Here is a 20,434-nt window from a genome sequence, read left to right as displayed (position 1 = left end):
CATACGCTACACCAACATGAAGAAGATATAGCGTCACTTAGGCAAAAAGATTTTTTTGGACATCAGGAGGTGCCACCCGAATAGAGCAGAAGCCTCTGGAGGCGCTACGCACCCACCCACCTTTTTTTATTTAGCAAAATACCAAATTATCCCTAAGCTACCATAATAATTAGAAAAAAATCATTGTGAAAAAACCAAAAAACACCCTATGTCCTTAATCTTAAATTTCTTAATTTTAAGAGTATTTTTATCCTTTCACTGTACATTTTAATTGTTTATTATATTTGATCAAATATCAAATTGCCTCCTAGCTTAAATGAGAATAACAATTGTGAAAATACTAAAATACCCCTTGACATTATATTTAATTTTTTTTGCTTTCAAAGGTATTTGTGTATTTTCATTGTGCAATCAAGATGAGAAAATAATTATTTTTCCCTGCTATATTTGATAATGACAATCAAGCCATGTGGAAAGATTTCAATGTTATTGTAAACATGTGTTAAGTTTTTTGGATGAATGGATATATAAAAATATCATTACATTATTCCATATAAAAAATTTAGTTCTTTTAACGTATCAAACAAAGCTCACATTAAAATTCACAGAAATTACTATGAAATTGTTTAAATCAACCAAAATATATCACATAACTTGATTTAATTATAAATCAAGAATCCAATTAATTCAAAACATAAATCTTTCCTCGAACTACTTGAATTTTTTAAAACATCATCACTTTTTATATACAAAAACAATATGTATATTTCTCTTCCACAGCTTTGTCATCAGTCGGGCCGGACAAAATTCCCATTAATTTTAATCTTGATTTGCACATGCAGATGCGATGCCCTAGCTAAATCTACAAATGATACCATACAGGCGTGGGGGTCGAATTAGAAGCAAAATTCCAAGTCTCAACACAGACAATGGCCTTAGTCGTCACAATTAAAAATATTATTTGGCATTTGCCATGATTCGCATGCGCGATACCTTTGAACATTGACTGCGGCGCAGGGGATTTAGCTATCTTGGCATCAGAATTTCTTCAAACACACACACAGATATATATATTTATATACGAATTTTTGGGGACGGTGGACAGGATGTTGAATCCCCCCATCACCCTAATATTTTAATCCCCTACATATTCTCCCTTTGCTTTTACTTAGCGTGGTCTCTCCATAGCCCCAGCTGGAATGATCTGTACAGGTACTGTTGTTTCTTGTAAAAATCCACATCTTTGGGGCCCTACGATTGTGTACAGAACCGACAGTCCATCCCTCGATTCTCTCTTTGCGTCATCTTCCGTACTATTTTCTTTTCTCCCATCTAACTGGTCGTTGCTTGATTTCAATTATTTCTATACATACATGTCGAGCCCTTTGAGATTCATGGATTTCATCAATATCCCATGTCATTTTTTTGTCTGTCTTCGAATTTGAAGTAGTTTATGCACGATATTGGGGCTTAAGTTCTTGGATAATTTGACATGAATATTAACTGGAGATTAGTTCTAGCTAGCTCATAAAGATCTCATATATTCTCCATGTTGTTAATCTGAAATCTGATTTGTAATGGTGCGCAAATCAATGGTTTTTTTTAGTTTTTTTAGCTTATATAATCCTGGGGGAATTTAATTTACCAAGCATGCTTGGGAATTGGTAAAAAGTGAACGTTCTACAGATGCAAATTGGTTTTTCCAACATTACATGCGTAGAAAATCAAACTTAAATCCAAGGTTTTGCTAAAGTTGGTCCTTATTTCATTGAAGAAATCTCAATTTAGTCCCTAATACATAAACTCATTCTGAATTGAGTCTCAAACCTATATATGTTATTATTTGAATCCCCAACGTTTCAAAAACAATTTACAATAAGGTCCTTCTATCAATGCTCATCAACTTTTTGACAAATGTTTTTCAAATCGACACAATTATTAAAAAAAAATGTTAATATTCATTAACTTTCTCATTAAAGTTTCTTCAAAACAACTCCTAAAATGTGTACATTATATTTAAAATATAAAAAAACATTGAATAAATGATTCAATTGAGAAGGTTTAATTAGTTCAAATAACAGTTAAACCACTTCATCGTTTAGGTTTAGGTTTAGATTTATTTATTCATATGTGTTTAATTAAGGGATGCAAGATTTACAATATTTTCAAGTTCATTACTAATTGTATTCCAATCAAACCTTACTCGTTAAAATCAATATTCAAAATTCTAATATTAAATAAACCCAAGCTATTACAATAGGATTAAGTGACTTAATTATCTAGATAATTAGAAATTGCCTTTAGTTAGTCCTCCAAAATCATTACCTTTTAGAAATCAACATGTACAGATCATAGAAGATCAGTAAGGAAATGCAGAAAATATATTTCAATTAGCCAAGCATGCATGAACTACCAAGATTATAAGTTTAAATCATAGAAAGTCAACCATTGATATTCTTACTAGCTCTCCAATCTTCAAGGAGCTAGATTTCAACAAAACTATCCCTAAGTCGTATTATCAAACCAGTGAAAAAAACATACCTCGCACTCTTGAAATGCAAGAAAGATGCTAGAAAGATTAGTTTCTACAACGTTATCTCCTAAATGCAATAAACAAATCAATTAAATGTTATACAAAATAAATTTCAAGTTGATAAAGACAAGAAAAAACTTCTATTCAATATAAAATATTGAATAAAAAAAAATATTTTTTTAAGACATGCCACCAAGATTAGAGAAATCAAATTCAAACTAAGTATATATTAATTATCAAGATTAACTTTTGGATAACAAAAACAATCTTCTTGTTATCATATGATCATGATTGCTGGTATATTGCCACGGTATTTGCATACAATTGATGTGTGTGAAATTGGACCAAAATATGCTTCCCTGTCTTGTCTTAATTAACATGGTCTAATTTTCAGAACGTCGTTGGCAGAAAAATCAAGCAGTAGTTATGATTAAACTTTTCATTATCGTATACGGTCACATTATACGCGTGCTGCTAAATAAAATTAACATCAAAATGGACAAAAGGCTATCTTCAGTCCTCTTAAAAATTGTTTAAAAATGTAATAATAGTTGTGATTTAAAGTATATTTTAGTTATAAATATATTAAAATAATATTTTTTTATTTTTTTAAAAATATTTTTAATATCAATATATTAAAACGACTTAAAAATATAAAAATTAAATTTTAATAAAACACAATTTAAAATTTATTTTAACAACGTTCTAAACTTGCAAAGAGTGCCGACTACGGAATGTTTTGGATTTGGTCTCTATTGGTAAACGCCACACCCATTTATATTTGGATTTGGTCTCTATTGGTAAACGCCACACCCGTTTATATTTTATATTGCAGGCGGTTTTGACCCGTTTAGGCAATTTTAGATATGGGTTGACCTGCCCTTGTTCATGTCCTAATTGGACACCGATTAAGAAAACTAAATTTAGATTGTGTTTGTCTTTAGCTTGATACGATAGAAGATTGTTCCACACTAATCACAGCATATCTTGTATTAATCAAGTTGCACGTGTGAATACAATTTTAGAAAATTAATGGATAAGGATCAAATTCCAATACTCAGAGATTTTCTTTCTTGATCAAGTCAGAGAGAGATGACACTTGACAGTGAAGTTTGTTTTCATGAATCCCCCCTATTGTGTTCCAAACGGGATTCAACAAAATTTAATTTTTTTAATTAAAATTAATATTTTTAAATTTTTAAATTATTTTGGTGTGTTAATATTAAAAATAATTTTTATAAAATAAAAATATATATATTATTTATTTCTATTTTCAATTGAAATATACTTAAAAAAAAAATTCACTATATTTCCAAACCTCTCTTAAGGTCCTGTTTGTTTTTGTATTTCAAAAGCGTTTTTGAAAAAAATTAAAATTTATTTATTTATTTTAAATTAATATTTTTTGATGTTTTCAAATTATTTTAATACGCTAATATCAAAAATAATTTTTAAAAAAAAATTATTTTGATGCTTTTCAAAGTAAAAAACACTTTAAAAAGTAACCGCAACCACAAATATAATAATAGAAAAGTGGAGATAGACTAATTTGATGGCTGTATTATCTATAAACAAGTAGATTTTTAGTTATTTTACCGTATGAATACATATACTTAAATAGGTATGTTTATTTTTATTGTTCTCATTGTGATACCTATTTATTATAGTATTTTAATAGTTTATTGATGAGGTTTTTGTTGAGGTTTGAATTTGTGATTTTTTACATAAAAATAATATATTTAGATTATCATAAAAAAACTGGTATTGTAATAAAACTATGATTCAAACTTGAAAACTTTGGACCTTACCATATAATTAGCTCAGGTTTTAAACTAAATCATGTGGGAGTTCACTCTTGTGATTTTGTTTATTGGGTAAGTACAAAGAAAAAATATTAATCCAGAAGAATAAAATTAAATAAAAAAAACTCATATTAAATGATGAAATTTGAACCCAAAAAAAGGAGGGTCAAGAAAACCCAAAAGGAATTAAAATAATTCATATTAAATGATTAAATTGAAAAAAAACCATTAGATCAAAGAAAAAAAAGGGTCAAAAAAAAGTTTTATTATATGATAAAAAATACAAAAATTAATTTACCATCAACCCAATACTAAGAATAAAATTAAATAAAAACTACATATAGTGAAATTGAAAATATAAATCATAAAACATGAAGATAAAAAAATCCAAACAAAAAAAAAACTTCTTATTTAAAGATGAGATTAAAAAAAAATATATAAAACAAAACGCTCAAATGATCAATTAAAAAAAGCTATGGGCTTGTGAAAAATAGCCTGGTTATGTGGACATGAGGGAGGGACGCGTGCTTGGGCCAATTTTTTTTAATCTTTGTCTGCCCTTTTTTTTTTTGGAAAAAAACTCATAGATGACAAGTTGTTTATCATCTATGGGATGAAATTAATTTTCCTTCCACTGCGAATCGAACCTCAACATCTCGCATGTGTTAACCAGTAAGCTATGACAAGATGTCGGATGATAGGTCGTTTGTCATCTATGAAATGAAATTAATTTTGCCTTTACTATGAATCTCACATGCGACCTCAATATCTCACATGTGTTAACCATTGATCTATGACACGATGTTACAATTCAAAAAATATATATTAACATGTCTCGTTGTTCATATGAACAATGAAACTGATTTTCAATTTTTTTTTAAGTTTTCAGCACTAGTTTATTGACTGCCCTCTCATTACAGCTTGGATAAAAAAAGAACTAAACCTAAAAAAATAATATCTAGATTGTTAGAAATTTTTTAGTATTGTCATTAAAATCGGTATAATGGTTTAAACTTGAAAAATCTTGATCTGACTATTTTCTTAGTATGGGTTTTAAATTAAATTATATGGAATTGTCTGATGTGATCTTGTTCACAAGATATATCCAAAGAAAAAAATCATCATAATACTGAATAATAAAATTAAATAAAACCTCATATTAAAAGATTGAATTGAAGCAAGAAAATAAAAGGAAAGGAAATAAAAGTCTCATGTTAAAAATTGTAATTGGAAAACAAAAACTAAAATATTTTTTAAAAAAGACTAATTTTTTTATAATATGATAACAAAATACAAAAAATAATTTATTATTAATTTAATATTGAATGATAAAATTAAATAAAAATCTTATATTAAAGAATGAAATTAAAAAAACAAATAAAAAATTTAAAAAAAAAATTGGATGCAAAAATCTCAAAAGAACTAAAAATCTCATATTAAAAAATAAAAGTAAAAAGTAAAATCTAAACAAAAAAGAGGTAAAGAACCCAAATAACTAATACAAAACTCAAAAAGCATATCACAGTAAAGCACAGACAGGTGAGCCTGAGAGAGGCCCGTGATCCTAAGTTTTTTTTTTATTATTATTATTATAAGGGGCAAGCCTTTTTTTTTTTTAAGAAAATAAAGATGGACTCCTCAAGGTTAATAAAAATATGCCCCCAATCTTGAACCCGTAGCACCTCACACATAAATTAACCATGTGTTTGCATGTGTTAATTTTTTAATAGATGGTAAAATATTATTAATTGATATTTAAATCTATTAACGAACAAGCAAGACATGTGTTTTCACTGTAGAACACATTGAGGACTGTTTTTTATTTAGCATTGCATATAGATAGATATATTATACAATTATATGTAACATCCATTTCAATCACTTTTCTAACCTTTATTTTTTAAAAAAAAAAATCATATAGAAAATCTAAAGTTTTTACTCAAACTCTTATACCCCATGAGAAAATCACATTTTCACTGAATTTATATAAATACAATATTTAAACCAATGGAGTTCTCAATGAGTTAGGGTATATTTAGGATTGTGGTAGCTGTAGCGGTTTAAAATGTTTTTTGTTTAAAAATACATTAAAATAAAGTTTTTTTTAAAAAAAATTATTTTTGACATCAGCACATTAAAACGACCTGAATATATATAAAAATTTTATTTTAAGTAAAAAAATAATTTTAATTTTTTTTTAAAAAACACAGTTTGCACTGCGTTCCCATACATAGCTTAATATGTATACTAGCTATAAATATAAGACACTTAAGTATCAACTAATAATTACGTGTCACTCATTGAAAATCATCATTGTAGGATAATAAAATGGGATGTTGTTTTCGGTAAGTTAACAGATAGACTAACCACGACATATACAAGACACTTAAGTAGCAACTAATAATTATATTTTTAAGTTTTTATACATTTTTATAGTTAGAATACAATGTAAATAAATTAGATATTCGTGAGAAGAGAGTTAGAAAGCCTATCTTAAAAATAAATAAAAATGTTATTTTTTTATACTGAGACCTGTTTGTTTGCTATAAAGTAATTTTTTTAAAAGTGATTTTCTAAAAAGTATATTATTTTTTTATGTCTAACAGTATCATGCAAAATAAGTTGGAAATACTTTCTAGTATGTTAGCTATACCATGAAAAATGATTTATTAATATTTTTTTAAGTTTATCAAAAAAATAAGGACCAAATTTGATAAATAAAAAAGTTAGAAGAGGCTGAAATTAAAAAAATAATAATCTAAATTTATAAATTATTTCAAATAAAATAAAAAGACAATAAAATGGATGGTGATCAAATTTGACAGGTGAAAAGGGTTAAAGGAAGATCAAATTGAAAAAAATTCTTATTTTATAAATTATTTCAATTAAAATAAATAGTAATCAAAAGAATATGGATCAAATTTAAAGGAAAAACAAATTAAATGGATGTTTTATAAATTTGGAGGGACATGTGCGGGAATCGAAGAGGAAAGAGAAAAGAAAGAGAGAGAAAATATTTCTGACACTAATCAAAAAATTAGTACGCCACGCTTTTTGTTCAGGGATGGAAAAGCTACCAAGACGATTCTAACCACATTAAGAAATGTCGCCTTTAAACATCAAATGAGTCTCACACACCACCTAAATATGACGTCATGTTTTGCATGGTGGCGCATCTAATGCATGTGTTAATTGCCTTTTATTTTAAAATTATATTTTATAATTTTTAAAATACTAAATTTATCCTTAGTCAACTTGATTGTTATGAAAAAAAAAAGTGCAAAAAAAACCCCAAACCACAATTTAATAAATTTTGATTTTAAGAATAGTTTAGACATTTCACTTTATTTTTTTCATTAAAGATCCGGAAAGTAATTTTTGGAGTTGAGAGAAGGAAAACGCTTTTCCTTAAAAAGAATTAAGTTATTTTTTGACCAGAAATAATTTATTTTAAACCAATTAAATAAATATAAAAAAATTTGGAAAGTAGTTTAGAAAATAGTTTCTTAGGAAACAAATGCCGCTAATGGGCCGAGTAAGATAGATATCCGCTTTATATCCGGCCTATTGCCATCAAACCCATTCAATCGTTAATGTGTTTGTAAGTATAATGGTAGCCTGGGCTGAGCCCAAATGAAACCCATTCACAATCACAAACCCATCAGCAAATCAATCTAGAAAAAAGTAATTAATGGCAACATCAGAGAAGTAACTATAAAATGACGAAGATGCCCCTCACTCCTCCAGTGTGTCCGTCCACCTCCATAAAATATAAAATACGCCTTGGCGTCTTCTCTCTCTAAGTGAACTCACAGCGACCATAAAAATAAGAGCGAGTAAAAACAGTAAACTTCCAAACCCAGGTTTTCTCTATCGAAAAAGAAAAACCCCCGCTCCATTCTCCCGCCATCTCTCTCACTCTGGAACCCTCCAAAATCATCGACGATGGTTACTTCGAGAGACGTTCAAGAAGTCGTCTCTAAGCTCTCCTCCGATAAAGCCAAAGCTCGAGAAGTAACTGTCTCCCTCTCCACTCTGTTTGATTTCCCAGAAAATGAAATAAAACTAAAATAGAAATGAAACTGTGACTTTGATTTTCTTCAATGCCGTTTTTTCTCTCCCTAAGCTGAACTTTAAATTAGGCGCGATGAAATTTATATATTCATTTTTCTCCTTATTGATAAAAACAATGAATTAGTTTGTAACTCGCTTATTATATTGTTTGTAATTTCTGTCTGCGGTTAATTTTTTTTTGAAGTGAATGATTTTATTATTTATCATTTTTAATTCAGTGTCAAATGGTGATAAATTACTTTTTGAATGCGTAGGAGGGAATAAAGTTGTTGAATACGTGGTTAGAGGGTGGTGAAAGATCGATAAGGTTTTGCAAGTACCTTGGACAGAATACGGCAAAGCTTAAACCGAACGAAATACCTCACTGTAAGATTGAAGAATTATCTGTGCAAGATTGGATGGGATTGTGTTTACAGTGTGTTGTATGAACTTATTGTTTGTATAGAAGATATTGAAATGTTGGATTCTTTTTTTTTTCAGCGGAAACCTGGCCATTTTTAGTCACATTGCTTGTCCAATGTGTGTCATCTGAGATATCTTCCAGCAAACGGAGATTGCCTAAGGCAAGTTTTGCAAAGACTATGCGAATTGTCATTCAACGAGCAGATGATGCTAAGTTTTCAGGTTAAGAATTTAAACCCACATTGTCTTTATGGGATTTTTGTGATTAATTATAGAAGAACAAAAATTTTGCTTAGAGAAAGGCAAGATGGTGAAGGAAACATTAGTTGATTTTGTTTGCACCACAATTTTCTTCTGCCAGGCAAGGCTTTGCCTTTGTTACCCATGGTTAAAATACTCTTTAATCACGTATCGGATGTCCTGAGCAATGTTCCAAGCTTTCAGATGGAATATGGGATTATACTCCGGCATCTATTGGCAGTTGTAGATTATCGTTTTCACTTGAGGAACCGGATTTATTGCAGTGAGTTCTTTGCATTGTTTAGACCCTACACATATCTCTTCCTAATTGCTACAAGATGTTAAGCTGCTTGGTATTTTCTAACTTAGCTTGCTTGATTTTGAAAAAGGCCTGGTGCTTCTATATATAGAGAAGGTGGTTACAAGCTTAGATGGGAATGATAGCAGTCAAGGTAATCTAAAAGAGGAGGTCTTTCGCTGCATACTCACACTCCATTCGCTTTTCGAAAATCCTCCTGGAGATTTCCCTGTTGATGTTCGGGAGGACATAGTTAAGGGGCTTGTTCAGATTTTCTCCTTTGTAAGGTATATAAACAGTTGATCCATGCTTGGATCTTGTTTTATTTTATTTTATTTTCCTTTGGATCTGCAAATTCATACCATTCATTTGTTAAAGTAGTTGCTGGCCATAATGTATTTCAAGTTTTCTCATTTCATTATAATATGCTCAGGGAGGAGGGAAAGATTTCACGCAAGCTTATTGAGTGTATAAACACATACTTGTTAAAGGATGGTCCAAATTTGGGCTCCCAGTCTTTGGAGATTCATAATGCTGTGCAGCAATTTGTATTCCGTTGTTGGCTTACTACCCATGACCGCAGCCTTAAGGTTTATACATCAACTATGCTCTTGCAAGTTATGCTATCTATTCTGGATCCTCATAATCTGCCACATGCATATCTTTGTGCTTTCTTCCACAGGATGCTCTTATATTCTATGCAAGGCTGCAGCTAAATCTTTCAAGAGGTGCTACTGATGGAAATTCTCTGGTAGAACAACTTTTGGATCTGGTATGTAAGGAACTAGATCAAAGCAGTTCATCCTGTGGAAGTGCACCTAGGTAAGTGCCTAAGAATGAATTGTCAATGGTTTTTTCTTTATGGAGTTAACTGGTTTGGTTAAAATGGGTTGCCTTGGATGATGTTTCCAGGTCGGATGCAACCAAGGATTGCAAGTTTGGAGCTTTGAGTGGTTCACAACGTGGTTTGATAGAACTTGCAGCCCTAGTATTTTATAAGGTAGTTATTTTACTCAAGATGCAAGCACTTGGTGTTTTATTGCTTGAAATGATTTGCATGCTGCACTCTCTGCTGTAGGATTTTTCATTTGTTATGAAAATCTGGTAATTGTTTCAAGTTATCACAAAACAATGCACGCTGCACGTTACTCAAACTGATATATGTAAATTGGATGGTTGACAGTTTCTAATCTTGGAAAATCCTATGGACAGTTTCTAATCCTGGGAAATCCTGTGGTTATGTGGCAGAAATTATGATTTGATTTTGATTGTTTGTTTAGTCTAGCAGTTTAAAATTTCTGTCAATGATATCTATTTGTGTGCTTTGTGCATGAGTGTTGGAGAAGCAGAGGTTTGGAATTTGGATCACTGTCTCATATATTTATTCACTGTTATGAGCTGGATATAAGCCAAGGTCACTGATGGAATAAAAACTTTCTTAGGCATGTGCTAGTACAGCTAAAGCACCATCAACCGAAAAGCGGGTCAAGAGGGAGCCTGCAGCAGTCCTTTTAAAGGAGGCACTTATGAAAGGAAAATGGCTATGGTTAGTCTCAACCTGCAAACACTGTTTGAAATACTTCTTTCTTTTAGTGATTTAACATGCATGGAACTTGTAATTTATCGGTTCATGTAAATAGTAACTTTTATATCGTACAATATTGCATCATTTGTCCTTGTACTCTTCACACTGTTTTGATTGGGTCACTCTACTGTTTTGGGTTTGATATCCCTGTACATTATACAATTTCTATAATGTGGTACCTCTATTTGAGTTGACCACTAGTCTATAAAATCGAGTCAATATATGATTGACTCATGTCCTTTTCCAATTAAAAGTACATTAGCAGTGAAAATAATTTTAAATTTAAATAAGAAAGTTCCAAAGATCTTTTACAAGCAAGTGAACTATGGTTTCTTTGATATTCAGGTGATTTTGAAGGGGGATCGAAGATTTGTGTTTTGTCTTTTGATTTTGGTTCCGGGTCTCATTGTTTTGTGGGTATAAGTGTTGGTGTTGGTCTGGTTGGTTTAAAGAGAGTGGAGTTTCATGACAAAGATTAGTTCTTTGTAATGGATTCATAAAAAAAAAAGATCTTTGTAATGGGTTTTTGGTGGCAGGTGGAGGAGGGTAGTTGGGGATTAAGGCAGTGGTGGAGAGAAAGGTGCTAGGTGGAGGTAGAGGGAGGCTAGTGGTGTGACTAGATGGTTTGGTCAGATCTAATTTCATTTGAGGTAGAAACTTTATAGTCTTAAAGATTGAGCATTTGAGCAACTTCAGCTAGGCTTTATTTTTGCTGCTTTGATTTTAAAGCGCGCTAACTGTGATTTTGGATGTGGTCACTTATTTTTTTAGTTTCGTGGATTTTTAATTAATCAATGACTAATTTCATAAAAAAAAACTGTCAATAAATTTTTTAATTTTATCAGTTTGTGGAATAACTGTTTATTTATTTATTAATTTTTAAATTTATTTATCTCACAAATTAAGAAAATTTTAATTTTTTTCTTTTATTTAAATTAACATTATTTTTTATACCTTCATTTATAAATTGACACATGTTGGCTCACTTTTGTTGACTAACGGTCAACTTGGACAGACGGATCACATTACTGGACTAATTTAAAAAAAAAAAAAACAGTAGAGGACCCAATCAAACAATTTGAAGTGTAGAGGGACAAATGATGGGTAAGACCCAAAAAGGGTGTGGTTGGGACAGTTCTGAGCTCCAAATATCTGCCAAACAGAAAAATATCTTCCATGTGATGCCTAACATTGGTAAATGGCTGTCAAACTTATTTTCTGAGTAGCACAGATGTTGCATCGAGTTTATTACGTTCCCATTTTTATGAAATCACAATCTTGAAGTCTTTATTATCTTTGCAAGTCAACTTGTCATAGATTTTATTTGAAAAGAAGGCTTCTACATCAACATAATGTATTTATCAAAATAACATGGACAAATTGCAGTGATATTAGCAATACTTATTGACCACCTCTTTGTGTTCTTCATATATTTTGTAGCCATTCGCATACTTCAATAGTTGAATTAGATGTTATACTTTGTTCATATGTCATCATATAGCCAAAGAATTAATTATATTAGTTTGGAATTTAGGATGCCAGCTTCTTTGAAAAAATCCACTTTACAAATTACGTCCATGGTTCAGATTTCAATAAATAAGGTCCAAAACCTAATTGAAAATTTAAAAATAATAATGACACATATATAAAAGCATAAACTCTAGGTTGAAATTTTTGATTCGATAAAAATATATTTAGATTTTAATAATCATCACATATATTACGAGGATTTTATTGATAAATATCAAATACATTGTCTTGCCTTAACAAAATTTTACCTGTCAAAATTAAAAAAAGACTTCTACTCTATATAAAAGAAAAATATTTAATTTTTTGTATCACAATACAAAATATATGCCAACAAATTCAACTATTTATATTTTTTAAAAATAGGTTAATTGCCTTTTTTCATTATATGCCTATTTAGAAATCACATAAAACCTTAAATAATATAAAATAATCTTCTTAAATAACTCCTAACCCATATAGTACCTTATTGATGCTTTATTTTGATTATTCAAACTCAAAAAATGCTTAAAAATAGATCCAAAAAAGCCAATAATTAAAATCTAAACAATACTAAAAGCACATCAAATTTATCAAGTTATATTAAATTAGATCCTTGATTTTATCCTTTTTTTATCCTTTTTTATTATTTTTTACTCCTTTAGATGAAAATATTCATAAAACTTTTGTTCATGCCTATATTTTAATACCACACATAAATAAAATAATAAAATTATAATATGCTATTATGATCTCCAGGTTTCTGCTACCAATTTTCAATTCCTATATTACCCTTGAAGGTTTTTGTGGTACATCATGCGCAATGATTTTGCTTTTATTGATACTTTTCTCTTTAATAAGGTGTCAGTTTATTCGTTTGTTGATGTGTTCTGGAGGAAATGATGTCATATTGGATCATTTAAATATAGTCATGCATCCAAAAGTGATATCAAGTTGATTTCTCAGAATTGATGAAGTTGATTGAGATATATCTTGTGCTTTTATCATCCAACCTTCACTCTAATCTTTTTTTCTTTCTCAAGTCCTCTCTCATTCAACTCCTTTCTATATCTTTGTCGTTCCTGCATAATTACTATAATAGACTAACTTCCCATGCTTCAGGAATGCTGCATTTTGTTGTCTCATTCGTAACTACTACAATCGCATGAGCAAGGATCTTTTTGTTTACTGGTTTGAAGGCATTTCCACAAGCTTTGAGAGGTAATTGTCATGTTCTGGCGTAATTCTGTTTGTCTTTAAATTTTTTTGTGGTAACTTGGTCTCATGAGTCTTCTATATTTCACTTTAGTAGCACACCATTCATGCATTCCTTGAAAAAGCTGTATACATTGGAATTTAGGAATTCTTCGGTATCACCATTTTTCTTACATAGAACACCTGATATGTTGGATACCTTCCTAACCAGTAAAGCCACCCTGTCTTTGTTCACTAATCAATAAACCAGTGCTCAAAACCAAATAAAATCATTGAGCCAAGCTTACCCATTCGTTTTCCGAGGTGATGGTTGGTCCAATAACGAGCAAGGGATGGGATCATTATGGTGGGAGCTATGATGAACCAAGTTCTAGTAGAAACATTAATGCACTAGAGGTGAAAAGCAGTTACTAAGAATGGAAGTTCCTTAAAATTCCTAGCAAGATTTACAACAGATAAGAAGGCCATTCAAACTTTTGTTATATCAACACATGATAATTTGTGTGGCATTCTAAAAGAATGATATTTGGCCGAAAACTTGTTCTCTTTAGTACCATAAAAGTTAGCAACAAACTTGTTTGATGATCAACAGTGAAGTCCTGGTTGCAGCTCCTTGGGCTTTCAATCTTGGTTTCATTCACAGTAAATTTAGCTGCAAAAATACGTTTTGTATCTAAAAAGCTGCTGCAATAGACAGCTAAGTTTGTCCGTTTGGTGTCTTTTGCTGTGATGATGGTTTGCAGCAAAGAGAATTTTTGCTGGCTGAGCTTCTTGGCAGAGTTTTTGGCTATGTGGCCAATGCTTCAACAGCAGTTACTGACAGTAAACCAGGCCATTTGTGATTGAGTGTGAAGGCTAAAAACTGTGAATGGTTACCTGATGAGGCCTCCCCTCCCAACAAAAGAAAAGAAAAGAAAAGAAAATGAAGATGTTAATCCATTTTAGTAGTTGTGGAGAGAGAACCATATAAGAGAGGAGGGTTTCAAGGCACAAAGCAGCCAGTGGAAAATTTTTTGTGACAAAACTGAGGACCATATGCATATCAGATGCTTGACTATGATTAGCAGCCTAGGCAAATTTTACTTATCTAACTGGTTAGTAATCAAGGTCTATGCATTATTAAAAAAGATCAGTATGTGAATGAATGTACATCCATCTATGGGTATTTTATTTGGATTTTGCAATATATGTTTTTTTTTTTTTATGTATAAATCACTATATAAACTCCTTGTTGTGATCTTGATCTTAGATTGAGAATGCCCCAGTACATTGATCAATTTACCTATGGTATAAACGGTTGCATAGTTGTATGTATTTATCAACTAATTGAGGTTCATACATGTTTGGGCATAATTGTCTGATTAAATATTTTCAATAATTTTGTTGTTCCCCGACCCTTGAATGGTAACTAATCTATACTAAATGTAAAAGTGCAAGCTGTTGAAACGATTGACTAGGTTAAAATAATCCTAGTATTTTGTTCTAATGTCTAATGTAGCATTTACTAATTAAAAGAAGCACACAATGAATCACGTTCTATAATTATGCCACCTTTTACTTTCCCATCTCTGAAAAAATATTGATAATAATGTAAATATCATTTACTTGATGGTTTAAAATATACAAAATCTATCTATACTACACAACAACAACAAAGCATTAAATCCCAAACTAGTTGGTTTCAGCTTTACAGATCCTCTCGAAAAAGGATTGATACCTAATATGTGACAAATTCTTACAATGGGTGTCAACCCCCCCCTTTTCAGGCTCTGGACTGGCTATACTTTGCAAGGTGGAGTTAAAATCTGTCTATAATATGATACAAAATATTCTTTCTACTTTTTAGCTTCCTTATTCATCACTAACCCAATTTACGGATTTTTTTATTTATAAAATTCTGAAATTGCACAAACAGTATCTATATGATGATATAAAATTTATATTCCAATTGAAACAAAAATAAACGACCATAAAGAAAATTAAATGGAAATCTTTATTGCAATATATTGATTTTATAGTTTTAATGAGAAGTATTAAAATAATTATTTTTGTAATGAAGGGGTACATATCATGTGCTAGTTTAACTAGTAGTAGATATCCGTATGTGCAATTGTAGTGTCAGTTTTTGTTCATGACTTGCCGTAACTGTTGGTGTAAAGTTTTGGGAGCTTAAGTTCTTTGCAAGTGCTGAATTGCTAATTTGGAATATGTTGCAGAATATTGAGCGATGCTAATATGGGGCTTGCTTATGATGGTTTGCTGTGGACTTTGCGGTACATTTCCCTTCTCACTATTCATGTATCACCTTTCCTTAACTGCATGATGCAATGTGGTTTTCAAAATGATAAGACAACTCTACCCTTGTAATGGAGGATCTTTTTTATGATTTTATCCCATTGCATATTTCCATGTTAGTATTGTTTTATTCATTTACGTGAAAATTGTTTAGATGTTTTACATTATCTTTCCTTTTTTTTTTCCCTTCCTTTCTCTTTGTGCTCATGCGTGTATCTATTTGCATTCATAGGAGTTTGCAGGAACTCTCTAGTTTTATGTTGCTTTCAGATGCCCAATCAGAGATTTTATCAAGGCCCTCTCTCCCCTCCAAAGAGGTATTTGTTTCCCCACCTTTTTTGTCTCTTCTTTTTTAGATTATGCATATCTTTGTGCAATATTTGTATTATGATACTGTCTTGTTTCACTTTCCACTATTTATCTGTCAGAAAAACTTGTCCTCAAGTTATCTGTTAGAAATTAAACTCTTTCACTCCAAAGGAACAAATACTTAGAATATAATCAACTTATTCACGAAGTAACATGTCTATGACTTGTGAACTTTAAAATTTAATTTATGGTACGTGTATGATAAGAAAAAATCCATATTTGATGTTATACTTTTTGTTCCTATGAAGTCCACTTGTAGTTCCTTCCCATATTTTTCTACTTCAAACTTGAGTTCATCATCATCATCTATGTCCTCTAATACTTAAACCGTTGTATTTAAAGGAACTCCAAAATAATCTTCCATAATATCTCTAGAAGACTTGTCAGAAATCACCATGTCCTCCTTCTTCTTGCTTGCAAGATCTTTATCATCATATAGATCTTTTTCATCATCTCCATCAGGTTCACGTATAACATCCTCGGCATTGAAAGGTTCTTGCTCATATTGACATTCAATCGCGTTGATCGATTTCTATCTCTTGAATTGTGGTTGTTCGTGTTGATCTAACAAGGTCCCACGACCTCCACCAAGTTCATCTTCACCAACACCTTTCACATAGACAAATGGTTGTCTATGGGATTTCAGAAATAGGTCTAAGGTAAGGTTGGCCCCGAGTTAAGTCTCCAAGCACGTTCCTCTCCTCTTTGAGATTCCTGTTTGTGCCTCCCATCAGCCATAGTAGATCTTCTTCATCAGATGAAGACTTTGTAGTTATACTGATCACGAGGATTTACATGAACTGATTGATGACAAGTTGGCCAAGGGCTTCATCCCCGACATGTGCTTTTCTTCTTCCCCGGTTCATGTTTACGCAACCCTAGTGCCTTAAAGACTGGTTGTAAGGTCATCAAATTTGGCGTTGATGTCACCAAACCCACTTTGAACGCGTTCCTTTAAAGTTGCTATCGCTATTGAATGATGATCTAGTTGATCCTAAATAGCTTGCATCCCTTGGTCACTGTCACAAAGATGGTTGCCACCAACTGCCCCACGATTCTCTTCACGGTTCGCTATTGATCCAAATATTGACCCGCACTGATACCATCTGATGTAGCGTATAACGAAGATAAAACTAGGATTTTCAAGCCCTAAGATTATAGATGTAACTCTAGAGAAATCTGGAGAAAATTCTCTGAAATGTTTTATTGAATCTAAATAATAGTCTTTATCTTTATAAATAAACTAAACATCCCTATATTTATATTAGTTCTAAAATCTTTTATAGTAAAAGATTCCTAATTAAAACTAAAATCCTTTATAGGAAAGGACTCTTAATTAAAACAAACTTAGTTAATAGAATCCATCTAGCATTAGGATTCCTAAATCGTAAAATAGTAATTAAATTAAATGTCCTAAGCTAAATAGAAACAAATAATTAAAATTTTAACTAGTAAAATAATTAAAACAAGAAAATAGTAGCTTCAAGCTTCATGTGAGATGCTTCTGGGTTTTTTTGCGAATTTCTTTCCAGGCTTGGCCTTTTCAATCCGACCCATGAACTCTTGGGATAATTGTTCTACGTCACCTTTAAAGTCTGTAAATGGCTTTATTTCATTACCCATGGGACCAGCTGAATCTGGATGCACCAAATCCATTAATTGGGACCACACTGTCGTCATGGCACATCATTGGCTATTCAATTAATCCTGTTTGCACCAGATCTTAATTTAAGCTATACTTCTATTGTTCATGTTTAAATTCTGCATGGAATATGAAATACGGAACTTACCATTTCTTGAAAATCTTACCTAAAAGTGCTTTAAATCTGTTATAAACATCATTAAGATGAACATTGGGGTTTGGATGGTGGCCTGTGTAGGATCATAGACATTTTGTAGCTGTGCTTTATTTGCTGGTGTAACAGATTCTTTTGGACTGCTCTACACCTGGGCAACTTTTGTGGGCAAAGGATAATTCTTGGCTCCATATGAGATGCTGCTTAAGTGGTGTTTAGACATGTTATCTTGGTTGATATTCAATGGGATTGAATGCCTTGTCTCTCAATTCTTTTGGTTCATTTTTTCTTTTTGAAGCATCTCCCATTCGCTATGCTCTCATTCACAAACACTCTTTCACTTCTAAAGAAACTTTCTTAGACCAGGGAATGTGTGCTTGGCATCTGTGGTGTTGGTGTAAGATTTTGGTTTTCAGGCTGCAATTGGATGAGGTGAAAACTGCTATAAGTTAGTTTTCTAGTGGAAATTTTGATTTCTCCATCCAACAGAACAAAGCCATTGATATGCCATTTTAAGAGATGCTAAGATTTTGTTTCGATCTTTGCAAATCTTGCTGATTTGAGTACTGCACAATTATTCAAAACAAGTTAAAACTCAGTTGTCTCTTATTGAGTTTTGAGAATTATTTGGTCCTGTCTTTTTCTTTCATGTTAGTGGTGCTATTCTACAATGTCTTAGATTTGAAATGCAGCTTTTCTTTGTTCATCTAACCATGAAATGCCATCACTGAACAATTATGTCTTTCTGCAATGCTGTTTACATGTTTTTACTTGTGAGTGTCACTTCTTTTATTGAAGCCACCATTGAGTTGTTCATTGGCCAATAATGCAGTTGGACTGTGGCTGGGAATTGATATGGAGTGGTCTCATTCGTGGGTTGCTGACATTCAGCAATCTAAATTCTGTTGTAAGTTTCAGTGCATATCTTTTTTATTTTTTTATTATAAGCTGCTCAGTAATATTGGTTTTGCTGTGAGTTCTCACATGCTGGATAGCTGTGGCTTGGTTCCAAAGTGGACTAGAAAAGAAATTTTCACAATCCATTTTGTCAGAACATAGGATCTGAAACTGTTATGGATTTTGATGGTTGGTTTCCTAACGAAATGCCATTTTCTTCTTAAATTATGTATTATGGAGAAAACTGGATGAGGAAAAATGTTGTCAAGATCATTAGTTTCAAGAGCTATAAATAAGCAGACACTTTTATTACAATATGGATATTTGTGCAGTAAAAGAAACAGTTGTGGGAATACTATTGCCATTCCAGTGGCACAGCAGCACTTTTATCTACTGCTGTATGGATTGCTGCAGTGCTTGAAGTATGGTGATGACTGCAGAAGCGTCGTGGAGAGGAAAGGAGGGGGGGGGGTGGGGGGATGGGGGATGTGGGGGGTTTGGGAAGGTGGTGTTCATAATAGTAGCACTGAACAACTTAGAGGAAACATGACTATTGTTTTAAATAATATTGTTGCCTATTAATTGGGAAACTGTCCCCCCCTCCTTAAAATACTGTTTTTCATGGTCATTTGTATGAACTGATGCAGGCTGATGCTGCTTTATTGTTACTTGGAAGCATCATATCAAGTGTGAGTAATCTATCATTTTAGACTATGTTTTTTACTCTTTCTGTTTATCAATGACCTTATTTACTAGCTAGGAGATTCTTGAGTATCATGATTCTAGTGGATTGCAATTTTTTCTCCTACATTTCTTTTTCTAATTTTTTCATGTCCTAATTTCTTCCTTCAGGATCTAATGAGCACTTGTGCTGTGCCTCCAGATGTATGGGATCTTAAGTTATTTAAGCGGACGCCATCAATGCAAGTGTATCTTTATGTTTAACTATATATGGACAGAAAGATGGTTATTATGTTTTTTTCTTCAAAAGGTCAACTAAGCTAGCCAAAACCTGTTCAAGATAGTACCTCACAGATAGGATCTTTATGAATATTTTAGAGGCAACACTGCACTAGGTGTACAGAATGATTGCTCCTCATGAAAGCAAAAAATTATCATCTTTATTAAGGGCTGGCGTTTTATCAGAATATTACATGACCATTTACTGACGTTATTTTTGTTAAGATATCTTATCTGATTGTTTTGTTATCTTGCCAATCCAGGTCTGTTTTGTACTTCATTGTGTGCTATTTTTCTCATAAGGGTTCTCAAGTAAGTTGCTTAGGCTGGGATCTTTTGATTTTTTTTTTGGAATTTCACTTCATCATCATCATCATCATCTCATTTCTGTGTTTATGTGGTTGTTGGCATAGTATCTTACCTGGTATTTTTCTGCTCTTTTGCTGTCATGTTCTCTTATTC

At 31.6% G+C, this 20,434-nt stretch overlaps 1 protein-coding gene across 2 annotated transcripts in view; it reads left to right on the top strand.

Annotated features, from left to right (window-relative positions):
- The first annotated feature begins 8,129 nt into the window (after positions 1 to 8,129).
- Positions 8,130 to 20,434, top strand: part of LOC133675837 (serine/threonine-protein kinase ATM) — a 52,222-nt gene continuing 39,917 nt past the window's right edge. For both annotated transcript variants that reach the window (XM_062097351.1, XM_062097350.1), the window contains exons 1-16: positions 8,130 to 8,349; positions 8,664 to 8,775; positions 8,890 to 9,033; positions 9,173 to 9,334; positions 9,441 to 9,636; positions 9,783 to 9,939; positions 10,032 to 10,171; positions 10,262 to 10,349; positions 10,792 to 10,895; positions 13,563 to 13,661; positions 15,872 to 15,928; positions 16,183 to 16,267; positions 18,948 to 19,022; positions 19,660 to 19,701; positions 19,865 to 19,935; positions 20,236 to 20,284. In XM_062097351.1, coding sequence (XP_061953335.1) covers positions 8,281 to 8,349; positions 8,664 to 8,775; positions 8,890 to 9,033; positions 9,173 to 9,334; positions 9,441 to 9,636; positions 9,783 to 9,939; positions 10,032 to 10,171; positions 10,262 to 10,349; positions 10,792 to 10,895; positions 13,563 to 13,661; positions 15,872 to 15,928; positions 16,183 to 16,267; positions 18,948 to 19,022; positions 19,660 to 19,701; positions 19,865 to 19,935; positions 20,236 to 20,284 — 1,650 coding nt within the window. In that variant the 5' untranslated portion in view covers positions 8,130 to 8,280. The remainder of the gene's footprint in view (positions 8,350 to 8,663; positions 8,776 to 8,889; positions 9,034 to 9,172; positions 9,335 to 9,440; positions 9,637 to 9,782; positions 9,940 to 10,031; positions 10,172 to 10,261; positions 10,350 to 10,791; positions 10,896 to 13,562; positions 13,662 to 15,871; positions 15,929 to 16,182; positions 16,268 to 18,947; positions 19,023 to 19,659; positions 19,702 to 19,864; positions 19,936 to 20,235; positions 20,285 to 20,434) is intronic.

The sequence above is a fragment of the Populus nigra genome, chromosome 16 (assembly GCF_951802175.1).
Source record: "Populus nigra chromosome 16, ddPopNigr1.1, whole genome shotgun sequence".
Taxonomy (NCBI): domain Eukaryota; kingdom Viridiplantae; phylum Streptophyta; class Magnoliopsida; order Malpighiales; family Salicaceae; genus Populus; species Populus nigra.
Note: the sequence above shows the minus strand (reverse complement) of the source record. Positions and strands in the feature narration are given on the sequence as shown.